The sequence below is a fragment of the Vombatus ursinus genome, unplaced genomic scaffold, assembly GCF_900497805.2.
Source record: "Vombatus ursinus unplaced genomic scaffold, bare-nosed wombat genome assembly UNPS02014781.1, whole genome shotgun sequence".
Classification (NCBI taxonomy): Eukaryota; Metazoa; Chordata; class Mammalia; order Diprotodontia; family Vombatidae; genus Vombatus; species Vombatus ursinus.
In genome coordinates, this window is record NW_020954559.1 from 43,963,346 (window position 1) to 43,990,966 (window position 27,621).

A 27,621-nucleotide genomic window follows, 5' to 3' on the forward strand; every position below is an offset into this window, starting at 1 on the left:
TTTCTAGAGCTTGAAACAAAGGCTTTTGGAATTATTAAAAGTCAAATCTTCATCCTGAGCTGAGGCAGTTATCCCACTCTATTCTATTATTACAATGCATCAAGAACCATATAAATCTTACCTGATGAAAAATACTTCTCATATTATAATACTTATTTCCAAGGAGCTCAGAGTAATTCAGCCTCGCCTCTTTTCCATTCACTTCACATGTAGGGTTAGGGGAGAAGCAAAAAAAAGAGAAAATGTGTTTCATCCACAACCACAATCAAGCTGCACAATTTATGTTAGGAACTTAAAGTACAGTGGGAAAAGGATCTGGATTCAAATACTCTCAGTGATACTTTCAGCATGGATTTGGTCAAGTCATTTAAATTCTCTGGATCTCAGTCTCTTCAACTGTAAAATGAGAGGATTTTTTCTGAGAGGTCTTTTTCAGTTCTATTCTTATTCGCATCCCTCCCCATCATTTAAATTGGTATCTTCCTCCTCTATTGTAAACAACAAAAACAAATCATTTCATAATTTAGATTAAAGCATTTTGTTTATTAAAGACTGTTCCACATGTGAGAGTTTTTAAAGAGTCTCTACTGTGTTGTACAGAGTATTATTGGCACTGAAGTGACGTTATTCTTCTTCCTAGGTGGAGTAACCATTTGGTTCTGTGGCTTACAGGGACAATTGTTCAACAGTAAGGGGTCAGCAAAAACAGTAGAACCCTAAGTTGTTGCTTCTGCATTGACTGGAATAAATTCAGTCATTTGACTTAGAAAATCCAAGCTTCTTTGCTTTATTACACACGATTTTGCTTTTACATTCATATTGTCTTGCTTTAGTCCTTCTGTGCTTTTAAGGAAGTATACATATATATGCAAATTTATAATCAGTATGTAGGCATATATATTTGCATATATATTTATGCATATCTCATAAAGAAAATCCATTATCTCTAACTAGATTGTCTAGAATTTTTCCTCCTGGGATAAGATATATGTGGATATGTATGTATACACATATTCATCTCTTTTATAAAAAATTGGAGTACACACACATATGAATATTAACTATGTATATATATATATATACACACACACATAGAGAGAGAGAGGTTTTCTTTGAATAAAGGCCAAACTTGATGTGACCATAGACAAATAAATGCAAGTAGCAAGTAACCTCTTAACATTTCAAGTTACATACCACTTAAATGAATAAATGAAGGAAGTTTCAATGCTTGAAGTCCTCCCAGATTTCCCCCAACACACACACATACACACACACACACACACACACACACACACACTTACATACCAAATATGTAAACAAACTAGTAAGATTTGATAGACTTTTAACCTACTAGAGCTTATGTATTCAAATGAATTTTTGTTCAGTTGTGACTCCAGTTGGAATTTTCTTGGTGGACTGGTTTGCCATTTCCTTCTCCAGTTCATTTACAGATGAGGAAACTGAGGCAAACTGGGTGAAGTGAGCTTGGGCAAGATGGCTAGTAAGACAGCTAGTAAGTGTCCGAGGCTGGATTTGAACTCAGGTCTTCCTGACTCCAGGCCCTGCACTCTATCCACTGTACCACCTCACTGCCCTTTCAAGTGATTGATAACTTCTAAAATGTTCACTTTGGGAAGTCATATATTTATTTTAATGATGCTAACATTGATTAAGATATTTCAGGAACACCTACTTAGGAATTTTCTTTTGAGTCAGCTAGAGACAACTCAGAAAACCACATTTCTCTGATTATTTTAACTACTACTTCATTTCTTCCAGGAATTCTAGTTGGCTTTCTGGCCAAGCTATGTTTTTCTATGAAGCTCTAGTTGTAGGTGTTACGGAGTTTTTATCTTGGAACCTTTTTTTTGCTTTGTTAGGTCTTTGTATTATGGCCAGGCTCTGTGCCCTTCTGTGGGACGTGTTAGGGGCTTATTTGGTCCTGACTCACATTTTCTTGAATTTTGCTGCTACTTTCCCTGGATATTGAGTTTGGGTTCTAAAAGATCTCAGGAGTAGCCCAGGTGGGAGAATATATAAGCTTTCAGCACATTCTAAGCAATTTGATCTAAAGTGAATGATGTCTATTTGCTGATCTCCTAGTCTAAGCTTTTCAAGCTCCCAACCCTAATTTGTTTCTGGTGAGAAAACTAAACTTCCCTTTTATTGAAGTAGTAGTAGACTCTAGCCCCAATTATCTAGTGTGAAGGCTCTGTACACTCTAGAAATGAATATTCTCCCTTGGTCTGAGCTCCTTGCCCTGGTCACTGAACTGTGGACATCAACCCTACTCTGTGGGTTGAATTTATAACCCTACTAGAATATCAGTTCCACATAACTGCTGCTCAGTTTTGTTCCTGATCCTGTCCCAACAAAGCCCTCGATGAGGTCTCAGTTGGATCTGTTGACTACTCATGACAGGTTAACCTAGGACCTAGCTACGTTCCCTTCCATAGTCCAGGCTATATCCATAACCCAGTTCTGGGGTCTGAAGGACAAAGCTGCTGGCTAGCTTCTATTCCTACTCCCTGGGATGAAAGTACATCTCACTGTATTTTCTTTTTGGATTTCCCAGCTCAGACTGGAACTTTTCCTAAATCTTTGTTGGAATAGTTATGAGGAGAATTGGGGTGTCCTGCTTCATCCTAATCCATCATTTTGACTGGTCTCCACTTCTGATTACTTTAGTCATGCTTTGTTTTTCATCCTGTCCAACACACACACACACACAAATAAATAAAGTAAAAGTATTAACTAGTTTTATCAGCCACTTCATTCAACTTGTTGACAGGCTTAGCTCTGAATGAAACATAGCAAAATCAAAATCAAAATAGATGCAAAAATCAAATATACTAATTGAACTCTCAAAGAGGAGTTTTTAAAAGATTGTGAGCAATGTTGGGGCAAATGGATAACCTCTAAAAGGGACTCTTTTGAAAGGGCCCATGTAACTTTTAGTATATATGTTTAAAAATATTTTTATTATTTAATTTTTGTACCTTATATACCTATTTTAATAATGTTCAAGAAATAATGGAGAAAAGAAACAGGGTACACACACATATGTGTGTATAGGTATGTATATATATATATATATACACACATATATTTGTGTGTGTATGTATGTATGTATATATATGTGTGTGTGTGTGTTTCTGTTTATATAGTTAACACACGTGTGTGACTTATCCCCTTATCTTTCCAGTCCTATATATTTTTCCCTCTCTGCACCCTATAGTTGAAATACACTGGTCTAATTGCTCTTCCTTAAACACAATACTTCATCTCCTGTCTTCATGCCATTGCACTGAACGTCCTTCATGCATAGAATACTCTCTCTCCTCATCTCATCTTCTACTTTTAGACTCTCTAGCTTTCTTTATGACTCAACTCAAATTCTACCTTCTGCAGGAGATGTTCTTAGTCTACATTGCCACATACACACACCTGTTAATGCCTACACCCCTAAGGTTACCTTTTATCTATTGTCTTGTACATACTTATTTTCATACCTGTTTTCTTCACTATTAATGATGATGATGATGATAATTAACATTTATATTACTATGTGCCAGGCACTTTGCTAAGCACATCTGGTCCTCACAACAACCCTTATATGTAGGTGCTATTATTATCCTCATTTTATAAATGAAGAAACTGAGGCAAACAGGTTAAGTGACTAGCCCAGGGTCTCACAGCTAATTAGTGTCTGAGGCCACATTTGAACTCAGGCCTTTCTGACCGCAGGCCCAGTGCTCTCTCCACTGCACCTCCTTGCTGCCTTATTACATAGAATGTAAGCTCCTGAAGAACAGGCACCGATTTTTTTATTTTTTTACTTTGTAGCTAGATGCCAAGACACAATAGTAAACACTAAATAAATTCTTGTGCTTGTTAACTGATTGAATAAAAAATAGGTGGAGAAATGTACTTAAACAGGCGAGGAAAAGGACTTAATCCTTCCACTTGTAGTCAATAAGAATTGTTCATTGCAAGTGGAAAGAGAACTGGGAGATCATCTGTGGAGCTTACCCTAGGTCAGTCCATCAAAATGTGTCATTTTCCTATTATATCCATGTAGAAAAGTACTGAGTGTGCTTATGTTAACCTTTAATGTTGTCTTGCAGGTTGCTTGCCACTACTTCAGGACAGAGAAGTGTTGATACGGGCTTTGCCATGAAACCGAACTTGAAACAATGGAAACAATTAATGCTCTTTGGGATATTTGCTTGGGGTCTCCTTTTTTTAGTGATCTTCATCTATTTCACAGATAGCAACACTGTGGAACCAGTTCCAAGTTCCTTCTCATATGTTGAAACTAAAAGGATCCTGCCTATCCAAGGAAAACAGAGATCAATCATGGGCGCCGTGCACGACCCATCCTTTTCTGAAACCATCGATGGGAATGAGGTGCTTCTCAATGGAGACCTTTTGAATTCATTTAACTTAGGTCCCAATAGCTTTCAGAAATGGACTGAAATGAAAAATGGTTTGGAGAATGAAGAGTTTTTCCCTTCTCAGACAAGAAAAAAATCCCCACATCTTTTCTATCAAGTAAACGGTGATTATTTTTTTACTTTGGGTCAACCTATGTCACGTAGCCATGGCCAGCAAATGGTGAAGTTTGTCCCCCTCAGTAAGGAGGACCAACAGAGGGCCATCAAACACAATCGAAAGAAAATTATCTTAAGGCACAGGAGAAGCCAAGAGTTGCCCCGTTGGGACAGACTTTATTCTACCATGTCTAAGTCCTTCCTATACCGGCTTTGGAAAGGAAATGTCTCTTCAAAAATGCTAAATCCACGCCTACAAAAAGCAATGAAAGATTATCTCACCACCAACAAGCACAGGGTGAGGTTTAGGGGGAAACGGAACTCCAGGCTGACAAGGGAACAGCTGTTGTGCGAGCTCAGGGACCGAGTGACTGTGAAGACACTAGATGGAAAGGAAGCCCCCTTTTCAGACCTTGGTTGGGAGAAGCATGTCCCTCAAGCGCCCTTGAGCAAACTGTATCCTCAAGGTTTGGGTAGTTGTGCAGTAGTCATGTCTGCAGGGGCAATCCTGAACTCCTCCCTGGGGGAAGAAATAGGTGAGTTCAAAAAATTTTCACTGGCCATTTTTTTTTTTGCAGCAATAAATGGGTAATTATTAGGCTACTGTTTGAGATACTTCAGATGTAGATCTTGTTGACCATAATGCTATTAATGGATATTTCTTTAATTAAGTTCTTTTTCCTCAATGAAACACTGAGTGCTTGATCTGTGAGCTCAGAAGAGGTTATGGGGTCATAGCTCTAGAGCTGAAAAGGTCTTCAGAGACATAATAATAATTACAATAATGTTAATTATTGTTATATAGCTCAATGTTATAAAATAGCATTTACAAAGTAATTTGCCTATATTATCTCACGCGGACCTCACCTGTGAGATAGGTTTTATTATTATCCTCATTTTACAGATGAGGAAACTGAGGCTCACAAAAGTTAAGGGACAGATGCGTGGTTATACAACAGTTAAGTATCAGAGGCAGAATTTTGAACTCATCCATTTTAAAGTCAACCATTTTAAAGATGAGCAGGCAAAGTCCAACGACTTTTCCCAAAGCACAGAGCTAATAAGTATCAGAAGTGAGTCAAGGGTTCTCTGATTTGAATGTTCTGCATACTATACTAGTATATATGTTTTAATTCTAACTCTGTGGGTAATTAATAGTATAACTAATAATTATATTATTAATAGTATATTCTCAGAATGAAGAATGTAGCTTACATATGAAACATAAATACCCCCAGACCCTGAAAAAAATAAGACTTGTTCTTTCTTCTCTTCCATTGCCTCAACTTCAAGATTCAAGAAAAGAAATGGAAAGGACCTATTTGTTTCCTGGTCCTTTGCAAAGAGCTCTCTTCACACTGTTGACCATAGGATTAATTTTCCCTCAAAAACAATGCTATGATTGTGGTTAGATTCCTAGACTAAAATTTGTTTAACCCATGAAACATTTGAATCATAGGAAGAACGGATAAGAAGACAAGCGAACAAAGACTCCAGAGAGTAATGACACATAAAGTACATTCATTCTAGGTGCAACATGGGTTAAATAGGCCTTTATGGGCTAGCTGGGGCCAGGAATTTAACAGTCATTATTTATAGCATTGTTTCTATGGGAAAAAGAATTCACAGTTCCAAGCAACTGACTTTTTAATGAGTTTTGCAACATAACCCTTTTACAAATTGTACCACATATTATCACACATATTCACAGACATGCACACACTCATTGTGTTCAGATTTTTCCTTTTAAATTCCAATAGGAAAATTAGATGATGTACCTGCCATCTAACCTATTTTGTTTCTTTCATTCAACAAACATTTATTAAGCATCCACTGGATGCTAGCCACTGTGAGAAATATCAAGTTTAAATAAGATGCAAATCCTGCCTTTTTAGAGCTTAGAGTCTAGTAGGGAGAAAAGATACCAACAAAGATTGTAAGAATTCACAATATTGCATGATGAGGGTGTTAGAGGGGCAAAAAAAATAAGGTGCTAATTGAAGTGAAAACAGGAAGGTGGAGGGATGGAGGAAAGCATCAAGGGAAGGAATATTACTTGATTTAGACTTTAAAGGTAGGAAGAGTCATGTTACAGGTACAAGGAATAATGTAAGCATGGATGCAAAAGTGGAAAAAGCAGAGGGTGTGTCTTAAGGTAGGAGTTGGGGCTGGGAAGTATGGCAAGTAATCTTTTTTGGCTAGAACACAGTGTGTGGAGATAACCCAATGCTGAAAAGTTACTGTGGCTCCAGATTGTAGAAAGTTTTAGAGGCCAGGTACAAATAAGTTTAAACTACTCATAGGCAACAGGGAGTTATTGAAGATTTTTGAGCACAGGAATGACTTGGCTAGATTTAAATATAAGGAAGATTAGTCAGAAAACAGATAGATGGAAGTTACATTGCAGATGAACCAAATGGTACATTTATTTGTAAGTGTCAGAGTCAAATAAAGAAAAACCTGAGTGCCTGTTCTCTATCTTTCTGATTTGACCAGAAGTTCAAGTCCGAGAAATGGGATCCTTGTATTCTTATGCTAGAATTGCATATACAGTGTTGATAGGTTTCTCCCATGTTCTGGAATATACTAGCTAAAATCAGGTCAAAGTGGCCTTAGGTTTTCTTTTTTCTTTTTTCTTTTTTTTTTTTTTCAGAAAATAACCAGTGGGGAAAAAAATTTAAAAAAAGAAAATAACCAGTGGTTTAGAAGTTTATGGGGGCAACATCAACCCCATCATTCTGTCTCTTATTTGAGGACTAACTATAATGAAAAAATAGAGATTTTGATGTTATATTCTAAAGCCAATGTGTTCATTACTGTCCTTATTTGAAACTCTTTGCATTTTTTTCTTTCCGATTTAGTTTTACATCTTCCATCTGACTCTGAGTCAGGAAATCAGATCTTATGATATGCCATAGGGGATCTGTGAGGCCTTCTAGCCAAAGCTGTATTTTACACAAGAAGGAATTGAAGAATCAGGTGAAATTTTGACCCTGAGGCATACATGTTGATAGGCAACATGGACCATTGGAAAAAGAACTGATTTTAGAGCTAGGAAAACTTAGGTTCGTGTTTCACCTTTAACACATCTGGACTGTATATCCCTAGGCAAATCCTCTAACATCTTGGTACTGCAGGGCCTAAGTGTTGGTAACTCTCTTAAGCCTTTAAATTGCAGAGAAGATGCTCCATATTCAGGAGTTTACTAGATGAATGAAATCATAGGTCCAGTATTCATCCCATAAAGATTATTATAGCAAAACCAAGACTCCAGTCCCTATCCTTTGACTCCATTTACTTTCATTATATCACACTGAATCTCTGCATCTATTCTCTAATCAGAATTTGGAAGGGAGGAAAGTACAAAAACATGTTGAGTTTTATCTCACTTTGGTACGTTGGCCTTAGAGCCTGTATATAGGTTTTAATCCTAGCTCTGTGGGTAATTAATAGTATAGTTTTGGGCAAGTCAGTTTAACTTTCTGGGTCTGGGTCTCTGTTTTGTCTTCAATAAAATGGGGATAATCATACAATACTCTCCACGTTAGGAGTTTTTAGGAAATTGCTTTGTGACTTCTAAAGTGATGTGCATGTGGGCTATTATTACTTTTGTTGTTCATTCATTTCACTTGTGGTTTCATGGGGTCTTGGTGACCCCATTTGTGGTTTTCTTGGCAAAGATACTGGAGTGGTTTGCCATTTTCTTCTCCAGCTCATTTTATAGATGAGGAAACTGAGGCAAGAAGGGTTAAGTGACTTGCCCAGGGTCACACAGCTAGTAAGTGTCTGAAGCCAGATTTGAACTCAGGAAGATGAGTTTTGACTTCAGGCCCAGCAGTCTGTCTATCCACTGTACCACCTAGCTTCCCATGCTATTATTACTACTAGTTATGATTAGTCATTAATTGAATTGTAGCAATCTAGTTAAATTACCCTTTTGAAATTGTTATGTGTGTATATATATTTTTAAACTTTTGGTTTCCTCTAGTTTCCTTCAAATAAATTCATCTAAAAATTCTCTTTACTAGTCCCCTCTTCCACGGTGCCCATTCATATATGTATACTAATACATGTGCATATTTATTAGTAGCTTAATTAAATTTATTAAACAAGGAGGCTTTTGTTTCTGTTAGTCTACATCTGGACAGCAGTATTAGATGCTGGAACCCCCCTTTCTCCCCCACCCCAGACAAACACTCATGGAATTTAACAATAGCTATAAAACTCAGTATTTATATAGTCCTTTCCTCCAAAGAACTCAGTCCCTTGGACGATGTAGTCGCAATCAATTTTATAACCTCCCTCCACGAAGTAGGTAGGTATAAGGGAATCAGGTTTGATGTTCTCTATTCGAAAGCTAAGGGTGGAGGCTGGGTAGTTGAGAAACAGAAGTTCCCCAAGGTCATAGTCATATAATATATTGAGGGCAGAACTAATACCAGCACCTGCCAGTCCAGTCCATAGAGAAGCCTCTAATATACTAAAACCACAAAACTGACCATGCTAAGGGAATCTTTAAAAAAAAAATGCTATAATTCCCACTATCTCCTAAAGTAGAAACCCATTTATAAATGAAGTTCTTCTATTGGTTGCCCTTTAGCTCCCTCTTGTGTTTTTTACCCTAGGGATATAAATTGAAAGTTATTTTTTCCGCCTTCCAGACTGAGTCATACATTGTAATTGTTTTTGAAAGGAGAAAAGTATAGTTGTTGTAAACACGTTCAACTTGAAGAATATGTTATTTTAAAAGCAAACACAACTGTTTTGGCAACTTGGAAATTCTTTCCCGATGTCATAAGATGTTATTTTCCTCCATAACATATAAACAGTAATCATTTGTTAGCCTTAGCACCTCACCTAGCAGTCCTGGAGAAAGGAATTACAAAGGAGTGAAACAAATTCTTGCTCAGTCTTCTAATGTTTTGAACTGGAAAAAAATAGGTTTTTAATTTTTTTTTTAAATTAAGATTCAAATTGGCATGTGTGGGATCAGGTACAAGAGGCTTTTCACAATTAGGGAGTGGTTTGCTGACAGAGCATGAAGGCATGTAAACTATCCTCTTCTGAGAGAATTGAGAGAAAGCAGAAAAAACAATGGATTAGGAAAGAGGAAGCCTGGCCTTTTGTCCTAACTCTGCCTCCAGACAGCTCGGTCAATATGGGTGAATCTCTTACCTCTCTGAATCTCTGATCTTTTCTCTATCAATTAGAAGATAGTTACACCTGCACTACCTTCCCTCTCAGGGAGACTGTGAAGTTTTAACAGTTAATAGATTGAAGTTCCTTTGTTTTTGCTAAATGATTTACAATTAAAATACTAGTCGCTGAAAAGGTAAATCATTAGTTGAAGTACCACATCAGTAGGTCTCTCTACATTGAGGAAATCACAGGTCCAGCAAAGAAAATGTATCATTACAATTTTTGTTATGACTGCTGTTATAGGGCAGTGGTACATCCAGTAGCCTACAGTCCAAAAGGAGAGAAATAGTGTGGTACAGAAGAATGAGCACTGAATTTTGAGTTAGAAGACCTGGTTTTAAATCCTGGCACCATCTATTACTGCTTGTGTGACCCTGAGGGAATATCTTGATGTCTCAACCCGTTTCCTCATCTGTACAAAGACTGGGTTGAGCAAAATGGCCTCCAAAGTCTCTTTCAGTTTGAAATCTCTGATATTAAATTGTTGCACACAATAGATAGCAGAAAAATGAAATTTAATTTTGCATGAATTATTAGCTGGACAAGTGAGGTTTCTTTCTAACTTTTATCTAAACCTCTATAGCCTGGCTCCTCCTATTCCCTCTCCCTCTAATTCCTTCTGTCCTCTTCATTACCTATTAAATTCCCTACTTTATTAGTTCAAGGAGCTAAGATTTTCTCAGTGCAGGTAAGACAAGTCAAGCAGATCTTTGCTATAGCCAAAAATTTTATCATCTTCTGGCCAAACCTCATGGTAAGTCTTACCATCCTTTGGACAATAAAGCTCCATGTTCTATTACCAGGCCCATGTTATGAATTCTTACCCATCCTTTAAAGCTCAACTCAAATACTACTTTCTGCATAAAACCATCTTTGGTCCTGCAATGACCTTCCCCTCTGACCTCACAAAACATTTTGCTTTTCACCTCTCAAATATACTTGATATTTTTTAATTCTCTTCTTTTTCCTAATTTAATTTAAAATTTAAAAATTTTTAGTTTTATTCTGAAAAGCATTTTCTTCCCTCCCACTTGCCATGCAAAAAAAAAAGAGAGAAAAGAACAAGAAAACTCTCAAAACAAACATGCATAGTCCAGCAAAACAATTTCTCACATTTGTCATCTCCAAAAATATGTAATATATCATCATATATATGTGTGAATATATATATATATATCTCAAAAATATATCATCAAATGCATTTGCAATGTTATGTAGTATATCATCATTAACTATATTTCTATTTTATCCCCATATGAGTGTAAGCTCCATGAAGGCAGAGTCCATGTCTTACAGAAATTTCATATCTCTCCCAATATTTAGCACACACTAGTCACTTAACAAATATTTGTTGAATTGAATTGATAGGATCAGAGTGTAAAGTTGGAAGGATCAAAGAACACTTTGTACAAACCCCTCATTTTATAGATAAGGAAACTGAGACTGAGAGAGGGTTTTTTTTGTGATTTGTCTACCATGGTCACACAGATGGTAAGTAGCAAATCCAGATCCTTGTTTTGTTTCTACTCCCACCACCTTTTGCCAGCAAAGACACGAAAGATAATATTCCCTACTTTGACTATTTCCCAGCCTTCGTTTTCATGCATAGAATTAGAACATGAAAAAAGATGAAAAATGTGGATTAAAAGGTGTCTCAAGAAGTTACTGCTTTTTAAAAAGCTTTTCAATCCTTAAGTGCAGTGCACTTGTCCCATCAATTCAAGTAGTCATCAAATAACCATGTTCCAGGAATGAAATATCATCTTTTAAAAAAAAAACCCAGAATTTACCTCCCAATGATACTTATTGTTTATTTTCATTTTGTTTCTCTATATGAGTAGATAGCATCTTTCTTCAAACCCTCATTGGGAAGAAGGTTTCCAATAATTGTTGTTCAGTTGTTTCAATCATGTCCAACTCTTTGTGACCTCATTTGGGGTTTTCTTGGCAAAAATGTTGAAATGTTTTGCTATTTCCTTCTCTAGTAATTGACACAATTATCAAACACAAAGGTATACTTTCAGATTTTCCTCTTCCATATAGCTCTCCTAATCAGATAATTTTTTTCTACATCTTTATCTGATTCCAATTTCATACACCTATAGCTAGTTAAAAAATAAATCCCCACCCAAAAGAACCTGTTATTTCTGCCTCTCCACTTACTATATATTAAACTTTTAGTGACCCAGGCCAATGCCAACAGGCCATTTCAATGTACCAGTACCTAGGAAAGGTTATAGATGACTTAAACTACAAAGATAGATTTAGGAAAGCTACATTTTAAAGCTCATGGAGCAAGCCTGTTGTGGGACATCTTCCCACAAGAAAAAAAATTCACAAGATGTACAATGATTTACATTTATTCACTAAATAATTTGAAATGCACCCACTGTTTGAGAGCCATAGGTGTCTTAGGCTAAGGCTAGATCTGAGGAAGCAGGAGCCTGGAGCTATAAAGATGTGATCCTAGCTCTACCACTAACTAGTCATGTGACTTTGATCCTCTGGGCTTCAGTTTCTGAATTTGTGGAAAGAAGGTTTTGGACTAGATAATCATAGACTGTCCATACTCAGAGGAATCTTAGACATAATTTGGAATTATGGTTCCATTATAGTTAAGATTTCATGACTCTACATAGCAGCAAAATAACTGAGCAGTTGAGTCAGTTTGGTGGGGAAATCTATCAATAAAACAAGTTATCATTTTTATTTAGAATAAATGATTGGTTGGTCAACTAAAGCTTTTATTTAAGCATTATTGCCTTCTTAGACAAAACTAAATCCCCTAAAATTTCTCTGAGAGGAAAGTCAGAAAGCTTAGGGTTTTATTTGTTTGTTTTTGGAAAAAATACAAATAATCTCCTTGGAAGAACTTGTTCCAGAAATTTATTGCTAAATCAGTTGGTTAGAACTCAAGTCAGGTTTTTAGAATTAAGAGCAAGAATTGAGAAAAGATGCCCTCCATGGTGGGTAGCTTCCTAGGCCAGCATCACCCACTTTAATCCATAATATGGGTGAACTATAGAGCCTAATCATTACATATAACTTCTATCCATCCTATGGGAAAACATCATGCAATGCAATAAATCAAACATTTATTGGGCATCTACTATGTGCTGGGCACTGTGCTAAGTAAGCTGTGGCAAAGGAAAGAAAAAGAAAGAAAGAAAGAAAGAAAGAAAGAAAGAAAGAAAGAAAGAAAAAGAAAGAAAGAAAGAACAGGGAATGATAGAAAGAAGGAAGGAAGGAATGAAAGGGAGGGAGAGAGAAGGAAAGGAAAAGAAGGGAAAGAGGAAGAAAGAAAAAAAGAACAGAGGAAGGAAGGAAAAGAGAGAAAGAAGAAAAGAAAGAAAGAAACACTCCCTTGCATTCAAGAAGCTTACAATCTATGGAGGAAAACAACACATGAAAGAAAACTGGAAAGTAGGGATGGGGGCGGGGTTGATACCAGGGAGCACCCAGTGCAGCAGCATCAGGTTCTGTGGAGTTCAAACCAAACAGAGCTGTAGATGGAAAATGGAGAGTTAGCTGCAAAATACAGATCGCTATCCTCCACAAAGGGAGTTTTTTGAGAGGAGTTTAGTGCTCCACTCTCCAGCCCTCCAATCAGAAGGGGAGGGATGGCTAAGAGAGTTAGGAAGGGGCTAAGTATCCAGCGCTGAATTACAGGTACAATGATGAAATTTCCTGGGATCATTTTATCCTGGGAAGGGAATTGTATTCTGTGAAGTTCAGACAAGTGGAGCTGCAAATGGCAAGTGCCCCATAGGAGAGTTCCCTCTAAGACTTGAGAGCAATGGGGGAGATGGCTTAGAAATATTGATATAAACTGGAAAGCAGCTCAGAGATAGTGTGGTTCAATTTTCCCACTTTTTGAGGCCCAGAGAGGTTTAGTGACTTGCCCAAAGTTTCATAGATAGTAAGGATCAGAGTCAAGATTTAAACCCAGACACTTAGACTGTAAAGCCAGTGTTCTTTCAGTTGCATCGTACTTCTAGGGCATTGATGACTTCAGAGATTAGGGTGATGTAGATGTGTGTTAGGAATCCAACAGGTACCGTTTTGGTGTAAGGAGGGGAGAGTGAAGGGTCTCCGGTGGCAGTAGCCACTTGTTTATACAGATCTGTACTAGCTAGGATAGGAGAAGAGGGGAAGTATGATACTGTACCCTGAAATTCCATCATATTTGAGATAAGACCTGGTTAGGGGATTCTAATTCTAACCCTAACCCTAAATGTGCCTCCGACTCTGCCTCCAATTCTAACCCTAACCCTAACTCTATTCTCATTTCCCTAATATTCACATCTGGATACTATCTCTGTGAATTTCAAATCCAGTCCAGGAGTTCAGAGGCTAATATGAATTCAGAAAAACACCCTATTTGTAAGCTACTTAAGAAGTGTTTTCTTGATGCTTTTATTTTAAATACCACTTTCCCTTTCCATGACTCTCACCCTCTCTTTCAACCTCTATCAAACCCTCCTTCATAAGAAATTAATGCAGTCATCCAAAAGAATGAAGCTGGTGGCTATTTCTGAAAACATGACTCATTCTATACCTGTAAGTCCACCTCCTCTCTATTGAGAGATGAGAGGCATGTTTCAATGTGATAGATTACTTTGAAAATGGAAAAATAAGCCCTCTGATTAAAAGATTTCAAGCCCTCTTTACTCCAATCTATCCATTTCTACTTATCCATGTCCATGGGGATTTAAATATGTGGAGCAGTTTAGTATAGTAGAAGAGGCAAACTTACTTCAGGAGTCAAATGTTCTAACTTCAAATTGAGACCTTAGCTAAGTTGCTTCTCCTCTCTAGAGCTCAGTTTCTTCATCTGTAAAATGAGGACATCGGACTAAATTGGTTCTGGGTTCCCTCCTCTGATCCTATTTCCATGTAGAAGCATATTTTTAGGCAGATCAGCATCCAGCACATGTTCAGGGTCTTAATAAATGATAGTTATTTTTAAAATATCTCATATCACCCAATTAATGGGAGAATTAGGAAATGTGTGTCATTGAAATAAAGTGAAAGGAGCCATACATTGGATAACAGAGCAAACCTATTGAGCCAGACTATGTGACTGCTTGATATAAAGTACTTTGAGCATAAAATGATAATGGTGGACCTTTTCATCTTCCCTGAAGTTAGGCAAGAAGCTGTAAATTTGCCTTTTAATGAAAAATGATGTTGGAATATCATTTTCATTTTCTTTTGGCACAATTGTCAATTTCAGAATTATACTAAAATCAGGTTTAGTGCGAGTTTCAATTGCAATGTCAAAAACACTAAATTATGGAAAGGTTGAATTGAAAAGTTTAACTTCTCAGTGAATGAAAGGCATTGGTACAATGGTAGAGGGAAAGCCTTGAGGATGGCAAAATTTGGTTTCAGGTCCCACCTTTGACAATAAATGACATTAGGCAAATAAATTTAATCTCTCAATGCTTCATACAAGTCTATAAAGATTCTAAGTTACAGAAGAATTGCTGATCTGTACTTGCACAAAAGTTACATACATTGATAATATCATAGGTATGGACCAAAAGAAAAAAAATTTTAGGAGTTCAACTCAGTCTAGACCATTGTAACAGTGGTTTATCAAAGTGTGGTCTATGGACTCCTGAGTATCCCTTTCATGTGACCCACAAGGTCAAAATTATTTTCATAATAATCTTAAGATTTTATTTTTCTATTAAAACATTCTTCTCTTTTCCAACTACATATGAAGCCTAGTTTTCTTCATATACTCCAACCAAGACAACATATTGCAACAGATTGAATAAAGAAAAAAATATGAGAATCCACTCGTCTTTAAGCCAGACATTAAAGAGATTTGCAAAAATATGTAAAACAATGCTACTCTTCTCGCTATTTTTTTCTATTTTAGAAAACATTTTTTCATTAAAATATGGAATTTATTAAAATATATTAACATGCAATGGGTCTGTTATTTTAAATGAATTAATAAATTTTTAAGTTGTATCACTTTTAATTTCCAATATGGTAAATATTGATAGTTATAACCTACATAAACACAAGTTCTTTGGGATCCTCAAGAATTTTTAAGACTACAGGTTTGTACTAGAATCATATGTGACTAACTGGTGTAACATTTTAGGGGGAGGAAGTGTGATACAAAGGAAAGAGCACTGCGTTTAGAGTGAAATTAGCTGAATTTATTCCCAGCTCGGCCTTTTACTAATTCTATAATCTTAAGTTACTCACTGGGTCTTTCTGATCCTCAGTTTTCTCATCTGTAAAAATGAGGAATTTAGACAATGTGACCACCAAGATCTCTTCTAGCTTTAAATCTATGATCTTCAGCTATTGGTCTGCTCAGTGTGTGAATGAATAGTCAAGAATCTAAAAGTACCAATTCATGCTCTTCCCCATGCAGCCTTCATGAATCAAGTATACGTTCCAAGTCTCTTAGTCATGCGCAGTTCTGCTGGTTTGGAGGGTGGAAGGCAAAGAGGATCCAAACCACAAAGTCTCTTTGATATCTCAAAATTAAGGAGTATAACTATATAAAGCATAGTTAATTTAAAAGAATATGAAAATATAGCACATGTAATAGTACATCTTAAGCATGTAAAAATCATGGAAAGCTTTACACAGAAAATGTAATTGAATGGGCAACTGTGGCCATGTTGATTTTTCCACCTAGAATAAATAAATTTTTATCAGAAAATTCTTCCACTTAATGTTATTAGTAACAGTTATATGAAAAATGGGCTTATTTTATTATCAGTAACTCTTTAGCTTCAGATTTGGAAAAATTGACATAATTTTAAAAATTTAAATGAATGTTCATTGATCTATTTCGTTTTTATATAGCCAACATTTCTCCCAGTGTCTTTTCCTTCTCCTCCCAGAGAGCCATCTCATATAAAAAAAGGATATTTTTTAAGAAAAGAGAAAAAGAGGAAGAAGAGGAAAATTTAGCAAAACTAATCAACATGTCAAAAAAATCTAAAAATATATATGTACTGTTCCACACCCATCTTTTCACTTCTTCAAAGGAGTGGGGTGGGGATAACTTTTCATGTCAGGAAAATTGACTGTTAACAATTTCCCCAAGATTCTGTTAATCTACAGGGAGAGCAAAAAAGCAAACTTGTCACTTATGTGCCCCTAGATTCTCATGATGCAGTTTTGAGATTTAACTCTGCTCCTACACATGGTTATGAAAGAGATGTTGGAAATAAAACAACAATGCGCATCATTAATTCCCAGGTAAGACTAATGGTCTGTGCATACAGATGTATGTTGGATTATGTAGATAAAATCCATGTTTACTAATGTTTATGTATCTCAGTATTCCATAAGTAAAATGAATTGGGGGTTGGTAATGAGAAAATAGGAGCCAGAAAAATAAATGACAGGCATGAATTCTACAGTGTTAGAATGGGAAGGTATTTTGAATAATATCTTTCATTTTCTAGGAAAATGAAGCCTAGAGAAGCTAGGTACCTTGTCTAATGTGACATAGCTAGCTACTAGTAGTAAGAGTGGGAGTTATGCCTCCTGATTCACCATTCAGAGATTTTTCTGGCAGCCTCCATAAGCTAACGTAGAAGACAGATTGGTACTTAGAAGAACGGAACAGGAACATTCCAGAAAGAAAGGTAGTAATATATATGGGGGTGGGGGTGGGGAAAAGCACTGTATATTTTAATGAATAGGCATGAGAATGCTATTGCAGTTGGTGAATTACATTTGCATAGGCAACGAAGAAAAATAAGAGATAAAAGAAAGCATGAAGACAGAAGGTTGGGGAAGAAAATGCAGGATGGTAAAGAAGCTAAAATGAGTTTGATCATAGCACTAACACTGTAAAATTATGAGGTTATTGTGGGCATAACACCCAACTTCTCATTAATGTGAAGCAGCGTAGCATAGCATTCTGAATACCACAGTTCAAATCCTGCCTGTAATGCTTACTATGTGTGTGACCTTAAGCAAATCAAATACACTCCTTGACCTTTTGTAAAATAAGGGGGTTAGATTAGATAGTCTCAGAGGTCCACTTGAGCTCTAGAATCCTATCATTTCAACAGAAGTGGATAAATACAATATCTTGCATGTTCCTTTTATTTTCACAAGAAAAAAATCACTTTGCCTACTGTGTAAACTAAAACTTTTATACACACCAGTTTAGTGTAATGATTTCATTACATTACTAAACCTCTAAATTATTTGCTATTTTATGAGTATTTATTAAAAAACCATAAAGGTACCTGACATTTGGGGTAATTTTAAGCTTATATGTACATTTGTAATTTAATCCATACTGAGACTAGTCTATGTTCTGTTTGTAGTTCATCTCATGAAATCTGTAGGATAGTACCTTATGATCTATAAATTTTGAATGAGAATTAATTTTTTGAAGCTTTTAAAATGAAAACTGAGTATTCTGTGAAAAATAAATATAATCGATTTTGCATGTTTCAAAAAAAATATTCTTCATCGCACTGATTTATAACAAAGTTATTCTTGGAGCCACAGTAGGTATTCTATCTTTCAATTTGTATTAGAAAAACTGAGATACAGAGTGGTTGAGTGATTTATCTTGAGTCAGAGGCACAGGTAAAGATTAGCCTTCTGCATAGTCCACTGAGCCTACAGCAAGTGGAGTAGCAAATCAAATACATTTTACCAAAGGTACACACACACGCACACACACACACACACACACAAGGACTAGAACAAGTCAAGTACTTCTTTATTCTGGGGTGCTTTTCAGACAATGGAGGCTTTGTGACATCATTCTAGAACAGCCTCCATGCCCTAGCTAAGTGAGGTTCCAAGCAATTCTAGCCAAAGTGGTGAAGGAGAGGTAGCAATGGAATGAATGAAAAATTTTAAGTCAAAAGACTTTTCCAATTCTAGCTCTGCCACTAGTTACTGGTGTCAACTTCAGGCAAATCACTTAACCTCTCCATGCCTCTGTTTCCTAATCAGTAAAATGAGGAAATTGTACAACGTGGCTGTACTCTAAGGCCTCTTCTATCTTGGAATAACTGAATTTATGGGGAATCCTAAGTTTTCTGAGAAGTTGCAATGGAGTAGACTTCACATAGCACTAGCAAAAATGTCACTAAAGAAATGGCAGAAAAGATGGAGTATGGAAATTCAACTTCTTAGTCAAAATTGAGTTGGTCCATTAGAAAGGACCTGCAAGGAGGAAAAATCAGGATGGTTCATACTATTTTTATTTACCTGGATTAAACCTTATAAGGTATTCATCCATTTTCATTTGAGGAAATGAATATCCAATATGTTGCTTCTGTAGAGGTTGTTTTATTGTATTTTGTGTTTCTAGATTCTGACCAACCCAAACCATCACTTCATTGACAGTTCATTATATAAAGATGTCATTTTAGTGGCTTGGGATCCTGCTCCTTACTCAGCAAATCTTCACATGGTAAGACTAGCCTATTTTTTTCTCTTGGCCTACCCACCAGTCTGATTTGTTGAATCAAATTTCTTTTCATTCACTGAGACGAGTATAGCCTCTGGCTAATTAATAGTGGGAAACATTAACCTTTGTAGCTTGAGGAACAAAATTATACCGATCATGTAGCTACACTGATTCAATATACATAATAATTATTAGCCCATTAGTAAAATGTTCATCTTCTCTCTTTTCCTCTTCCCCTTAATTGTAAAATGCCAGGATGTTCTTCTGAAGAGTCCTAAATATCCTGGGACTTGGGTTAATTTAACTAAGATTTTCTCATTTTTAAGGGTTTACATTGTACTGACCTACATCTATCACACCCATTTAAATGACCTTTTAACAATGAAATAATCAGTAAGGGAATGCAAATTCTCCTATCACTCAAATTTCATTATTATCTCAATGTACCATTCATAATTGTCTGTAATATGCCTCATTTGGACCCTACCCCAGACATTTTTATGTTATTTGATAGAATGTTAAAGAAGTCTGGATTTGTGCTTAGAAAATATGGCATTCACTAACTCTGCAATTTACTGGTTGATTCTGGCAATTCATTTAAACTTCTGAGCCTCAGTTTTCTTAGCTTTTAAGAAGGCACAATGCTTATACTACCTGTGTCATTGAGCTGAGGATTAAATGATATGTATTAAGTAAACTTTAAACTGAAAAAAACATTGTATCTATGAGAGCTCTCATTAATATTTTCTATTATCACTTCAATCCCAGACTTACAGGATCAAAATAATCAATAAACAAGCATTTATTAACTGCTTAAGGCATTGTGCTAAGCACTAGGGATATTAAAAAGAATGTGAGACAGTCCATGTCCTGAAGGAAACTACATTCTAATGGATATAATGGTAAATAAGGTAATATCTATAAAGCCCAACTCTATGATACATACGCTACATAGTGGTTCTATGTGTCATGTAAATAATATTATTACAAATATAAATAATAACAGAAGTAGTGATATACTAGTTATGAAAAATACAAGTGAGCTCTATGTGGGATATCAAGGTAGATGATACAATAGCTGTATGAGGCCAGAGGACAAGGGGAGGGTGACAAACAGCTATTAGTCTCCCACAGGGATGTATCTTTTTTCTAGACTGCCTCAACTTTTTTGACTTTCATGAACAAAAGGTTTTCCTCCTACCATGACACTGTTCCATCGTCTGTTCTGTGGGGATTATAAATAGCACCTAATTCCAAGGGAGCCTGACACTCTAGAATAGTCAAATCTAATTGGTGTTACTATCCCAGAGAGGATGTGGGCAAATTGGAAGCTACATAGTCCATATACTCCTTTGTTCAAATTATGAAGCAAAGATTAAGAAAGGGTGAAAAAATGAGTTTGGTGATACTCCTTCCTCTGTTTCCATCTTCCTCCTGCCCTTTATCCAATATCTCATGGATGTTTCCTTTGTGGAGAACTGAGCAGGCTACATAAGGCTGTATTAGGGACCCTATTATTTTCCTCTTCAATGTGCCTTCTTAGATTGCCCCAGGAAAACATATTACATGTTCACTGCACTGTTGTTTATGAGACTGTGTTGCTGCTTTTTCTATACAAGGTACTGAACCTGCTGACATTGATGTCCATGATCTTTTTTTTTCCCCACAGTGGTATAAGAAGCCAGATTACAATCTCTTCACTCCTTATATTCAGCATCGTAGGAAGAACCCAAATCAACCCTTTTATATTCTTCATCCTAAATTTATTTGGCAACTCTGGGACATAATCCAAGAGAACACTAAAGAGAAGATACAACCAAATCCTCCATCTTCTGGATTCATAGGTAAGTTTTTTTTTTTGTTGTTGTTGTTGTTGTATTTTGTTTTGTTTTGTTTTGCTGTACTGCCAAAAGTTTCCATGATACACAAAAATAGTCACAATTTTTTTTAGCAGAGCACAAACAGAATATGAGGACGGATTAAAGAATTTTGGGGTTCCTGAATGAGAGAAGACATTGGGACATAATCAGTACTCTTAAATATTTGAAAGATTGCCAAGTGAAAGAAGATTTATTCTGCTTTTGCCTCTTGAGGACAGAATTTGGAGCATTTTGTGGAACATGCATTGAGGAAGATTTATATAGGATAATAGATATAGATCTGGACAGGACCTCAGAGACAATCCAATCTAATCCTTTTATTTAGGCTGGATGCAAAGGGGAAATTAACAATTAAAAGCTGTTCAGAACTAGAATGGAATGTCCTAGAAGAGAGTGAATTACTCCTCAGTGGAGGTCTTTAAGAAAAGACCTTGTCAGGTATGTTGTAGGGGTAATTCTTTTTCATGTTAGATGGACTAGATGGCCACTGGGGAACAATCTATTTCAATTCAATCAAATGCCATTCAATAAACATTTATTCAATACCTATTATGTGCAAGACACTGGCATACAAAGACAAAAAGGAACCCATGGTACACCTTAGGAAGTTTACATACTATAGAGGGGACTCAGCAGGTACACAGATAGTACATATTAGTTTGGGGGGGATGAGAAAATAACAAAGCTGAAAAGATCAGTAAAGGTTTGGGGTAGGGAGCTAAGGAGAAGGGAGATTTAGAGAAATGTTTTGGTATGCCTCAGGTTAAGAGTGTACAAAGCTGCTGGGTCGAGGTGTGGGGCTTTGGCATACAATATTAATGTAGTCTTTGATGTACAACTCAGGAAAGAGTTAAGATATGAGTCTGTTTAATATTGTTTTAAACATCACTATTCCCCTTAGAAAGGGAAATCCTTGATACTCTTTGTTTCTCAATTACTCATGTGAAATCCCAAGTTCATCTCTTGTTCATTTGGAGAGAAAAGATTCTATTAATTTAAGAGAGAACACAAAATATAGTTTGCCAGGAAAGAATATACAGAATGGGATAATGCAGAATGGGATAATAAGTAACATTACAGGATGTGACAGAAGTTTAATAAAACCTTCTTTAGAAGGTGGCCTTTTTATTAATTCATGTGGATAATGTTGAATTAGAACAAAACACTTTAAAATGCAAAGGCAGATTGTCAGATGTCCTTGTTGTATGCCCATAGACTCAATAGCTTTAGATGTAGAAAAGGCTTTCTCAGTATGTGAAGGTTGTAAGAAAATGCTTTCTAATTTCAAAATTGCCATTGCTGTCTTCAGTCCATTAACTTTGGCACCACCTAAAGCATACAGAACAAAGAAGACCAAAATGACATCACTATGTTAGAGTCAAGTTTCAGCGTGTCTGACTGTGACTGATTAGACAAATATGAGCTCAGAATGTTCTACCATAGGTCGGACACAAATAGTCCATGTGAGAATTGGGGTGGATTCCTTAATTTTGCACATCTTGTGTTTCCTTTGAGCTATTTCAATTCTGCTCTGCTCATAGAGCACAGCACCTGAATATTTCCTTATACAAAGAGGAACATAAATAGGCAGTTTTAAGTGAAACCACAAACCTTTACTAGATATAGCCTGTTTTATTGTTAAAATATATAATAAATATGGGGCAGCTAGGTGGCACAGTGGATAGAGTACAGGTCCTGGAATCAGGAAGACCTGAGTTCAAATCTGGCCTCAGACACTTGACACTTACTAGCTATGTGACTCTGGGCAAGTCACTTCACCCCATTGCCTAGCAAAACAAAAAATATATTTTATATATACATAAAACAAATTCAACATATTAAGTCTCAACTCTGTTCTGCTTCTCCATGTCTTCCTCTGAACCTCCCTACCTCCTCTTCTGTTCCTTCTTTAGATGATTCATTGACATTTTTTTCCTTCTTTTCTTTCATTTTGGTATTGCTGTCTCTAGTCCTCCAATTCCTACCCCCACTCTCTATTTCCTTATTTTTTAAAACCTCCCATGTTAAAAATGAACATAGTAAAGCAAAACAAATCCACACATTGGCCATATCCTACAATGTATATCTCATTCCGTACTTCTAGTCCATCATCTTTCCCAAGAGGTGAAAGTCTGCTTCACCATTGGTCCTCTGTAGATATATGTGGCCATTGCATTGATCAGAATTCTTAAATCTTTCAAAATTGTTTTTCTTTACAATGTTATAATTATTGTTTAAATTGTTCTCTTGATTCTGCACACTTCCCTCTGCATCAGTTCATACAAGTCTTTACAAGTTTTTCTGAAACCATTCCTTATATTATTTCTTATTGAGCAAAATAATATCCCATTACATTCATAGTCCATAATTTGTTCAGCTGTTTCTTTATTGATAGGTACCACCCAGTTTCTATTCTAATAAAATGCTATAAATATTTATATATGCCAGGTCCTTCCCTCTTTCTTTGATCTTTTTAGGGCACATGTCTAGGGTAATATTCCTGAGTGAAAGGGTATGATAGTCTAGTGACTTTTTGGGTATAATTCCAATTTGCTTCCCAGAAAGTTTTGGTCAAGTCCCAGTTTCATCAACAAGGCTGTTTTCTCTCAGCCTAGGTTTTTACTTTTCCTCAGCTTTGCCAAACTAATCAGATAAAGAAGGAACTCAGAGCTATTTTAATTTTCATTTTTCTCATTATTTGTGATTTAGAGCATGTATTCATATGATAATTGATAGTTTGTTCTTTTCTTTTGAAAACTGACTGTTTATATCTTTTGACCATAAACATATTGGAGAATGGTTAATCATCCTTTCCAAAGACATTTCCCTCCTTTCCTGGAGAGCTAGTCCTTGTAACAAAGAATAAAAAAGAGAGGGGAAAAAAGCAATTCAGCAAAACTCACCAACATATTAATAGAATTTGAAAGTGTATTCAATGTTCCATGTCCATAGTCATCCACTTCTACAAGGCAGGGAGGGAGGTGCATTTTCTCCTTTATTCTTTGAGGACATTCTCTTGAGCTTCATGAATGGAGACAATGAAACTCTAGAGTGATTTTTTTAATCTCTCTTTTGGTTAAATATAAATACATCGCATTATAACCAACCTGTGCTTAAAAAAATCATACCACCAAGAAGCTCTGCCTTTCTGTGACCTTATTCATTCTTTTCCTTTCCCTGTACTCTCTTAAAATAAGGGTCAGCTTTTTGAACTGAAAATTTCCCTTTAAACTGGCTCTTCCTAATATAGTCAAGTCCATTGCTTTCCAAATCAACGCTGGATCAGCTTTTTTTTCCTCAGAAATTATTTGTTAAAGTTATAGTTTATTCGTTCTGAATAACCTTTTCAGCTATTACTTTAGTCTCTATTACCCCTTTGCTCTTCCTCAAAAATATGCTTAAAAATAGATGGAACTCATTGTTCAATTTATCTGATGTCCTTCTCTGGGAAATAATCTATCTTTACCGACATCTCAATTTATTTGACATCAAAAATGAAAATAATTCGATATGTGCTTTCTTCTGTTACAAAAAGGAATCCTCCTAATGCCCCTTCCATGTTCTGAGGTCATGCTGAAAAAGATATTGACTTTTTGTCATTCAACCTCATCATTTTCGAGACACCTTTAGTGCCAAAGTCAGTTATTGAACAAAAGATTCAACCAAAAGGCCCTTTAGACAGATTTGTGTGCTTTAAAGCTTCAGCCTCTAAAGTTTTTGCTCTAGCTAATGGATGAGGAAGATTTTTATCCTTAGAAATGAGGGCCATAGTAATTTTCTTTGGGCTTTACTTCTCATAATTAATACAAGGTTCAGGCTTATAGTAAGTCCATGTGAGCAAACTTCTTCCTAATTGTATGTGCATGCTTGTATGAGATAACTTACGAAATGTGAGTCTATTTATCTTTTCTAATACGGTACAAGGAGAAGAAAACTTCAGCCTTCCACACATCTTTGGCTCAAATTAGGTTTTTGTTCATTCATCTGTGTCTCCATTATACAGGCAGTTTTTGACTTACAAAATATGTTCTTTCCTGAAAGTTGTTTCATTTATCAGTTATTTGGAATTTGGATAACAATTCCCCATCAAAGCACTGTTATAAGTTATGACTAAATTAATAAGTAAGACTATGAAACTTAATGTATGATAATAATTATAATAATAGTCTGAGTTCTTCTAGAATTTGGGGCCATGGAATCATGAGGTAGAGGAGGGAGGTGGCTTCTAGAAGAGAAAATGTCTTCCCAGCATCCTGAGGAAAGGACAGTTCTTCACAAAATGTCAAAAAGAGAAAATATATATTTAGCATTCTCAAGTCTCCCTTTGTATACCCTGTCTCTCAAATTCTAGTAGTCCTTCTCAACTGACCCCCCCCTCAATTGTCCCCAGATGCCCATCTTCATGTTGTCTTAAACGTCTGTAATTCGATCTTCTTTTCCTTCCACTTTGTCTCTTCCAAATGTTATCCATAGATGTTTCCTTTACATACAAATAGCATTACTTCACTCAAATATAAGCTTCTTGAAGGACAAGACTGATTCTTTTTTTGTCACTTTATTCATAGGTCCTTGCACATTGTAGACACCTAATAAATGTTTGCTGAATTGAATTGAAATTCAGTTAACTCAGCCAAATATCAGAAGGAAAGCAAAATAATCATTAAATTAAAGATGGTTTGAGTAATTGATAGTCTTCACTTAGTTACTACTACAGAAGTATGTATATTTTAAAAGAGTACAATTTCAAACTTTGTAGCATAGTGAAATGGAAAAAAAAAAGAAATTATGTTCTACTTCTCACCCACCCCACCAAATACACAGACAAGGTTTCCACTTATTTTTCACATAGTAAGCACTTAATAAATGCTTATTGATTCCTTTTCATGGAATATTGGATTCAAAAGGGTTCTTAAAGTTACCTCACCTAACCTCCCATCCAATATAGACATCACTTCAATAAACAAATTTGACACAGTGGTTATCCAAAAGCTTCATTTTTTTAACAACTCCTTTTTCTATTTCAGCCTCACTATCCACCTTTATATAAAAGATCATATCCATATTTTGCAGGTCTCTTTATCTTGTGTTATAGAGTTAGGGTCTCCAGCAGAGCACAAACAAGCATGAGCCTTGTTTGAACCCTACATATGTAATAGTTACTCATGAATTGGGAACCATTTCATACACACACAACACACGCACACATATGTATGCATACATATGCATTTATATATCCTATTTGTGTTAGAATTGTTCATCTTCAATGATAAACAACTAAGAGAAGAGACAGAGAAATTTCTTCTTACAATGAGCAAAATGCCACATAGACAAAAGTACTTTTCTTCGAAAGGGTGACAAATGCTTTCAGTATTTTTTCTCTATAGTGGCATTTTCACTTGAGACTATTTTGTCCAAATGGAATCAGACCAGGAAAGAAATAGTTTGTCTGAATGATTTGCATAGGGCCATCTGAAAAAAAAATTACTTATTATTAAAGTTTATTGCATAAGAGTTGTTCCTTTTCTTTATGTACCCTACTAGGCCTCTTTTTACAATGACTGGTCTTACTGATAGTGACCTCTTTGCTTTTGTCATCCTTACTTGAGTCTATTGTCCTTTGACTTTGTGGTGGGATAAGGTAATCTGTGTTGTGTCTTTGGTTGAGGATAGAATATAATTTATTTTAAAGCCCTTTTTTCTGATTTATTTTGATACTCAGACCTTTAAAAGAGACTAAAATGACTTATAGCCAAAAAATACAGCTGATTCAATTTGTCACTAACCACACTCCTTAGGTAGGTCGAATTTAAAAGGGTTTCATGTAATAGTTCTAAAATTCAGAGATTCTATGATATCCTCTCTGAAGGTACCACATTCTCTATTAACCTTTTCTGAGCTTCCCAATTACTAGTGCTCAGTCTGTCCTCAAATTACATTATTTACATTATTCTTTAAATATGTTATTCATCTGTTTGTACCTATACACATGTACACATATATGTGTATATATGGATAGATAGTTAGATAGATAGATAGATAGATAGATAGATAGAAAGATAGATAGATAGATAGATAGATAGATAGATAGATAGATAGATAGATAGATAGATAGATAGATAGATAGTATTCACTAGTGAGAATGTAAGGTCCTTGTGGGCAAGAACTGGTATATATTCATTTTGCCTTGCCTATAGTTGATTGTTGAATATAGAACAGTAGTGCTATTTAATACAGCAAGAAGAAAACATACTTAAAAATGCAAGCCATGTGATTTTATCTTTCCACTTTATTATACATTATGGATTTTAATATTCCCATATATCATTTGAAACTCCAAACATTAAAGTACATTATAAGCCACTTAACATTTATATTTGTGGTTTTACAAAATACATCATAATTATGATGACTTGGGTAAAAGCATTTTGTGTTTCGAGATAAGTGATGGATCCTGTATATGAGTTGTAATCAAAAAATACAATACTAAATTAACCTGAAGCTTCTTTTCAAAGGTCCTTGCTATATTAATGTATGATTCTGTTATATATTGATAGGGTTTAAA

General features: G+C 35.7%; 1 protein-coding gene across 1 annotated transcript in view; it reads left to right on the forward strand.

Moving 5' to 3' along the window:
* The first annotated feature begins 4,113 nt into the window (after positions 1–4,113).
* LOC114046339 (beta-galactoside alpha-2,6-sialyltransferase 2-like) overlaps positions 4,114–27,621 on the forward strand; it is a 30,005-nt gene continuing 6,497 nt past the window's right edge. The window contains exons 1-4 of the mRNA XM_027866645.1: positions 4,114–5,089; positions 16,894–16,991; positions 19,081–19,182; positions 20,849–21,023. Coding sequence (XP_027722446.1) covers positions 4,114–5,089; positions 16,894–16,991; positions 19,081–19,182; positions 20,849–21,023 — 1,351 coding nt within the window. The remainder of the gene's footprint in view (positions 5,090–16,893; positions 16,992–19,080; positions 19,183–20,848; positions 21,024–27,621) is intronic.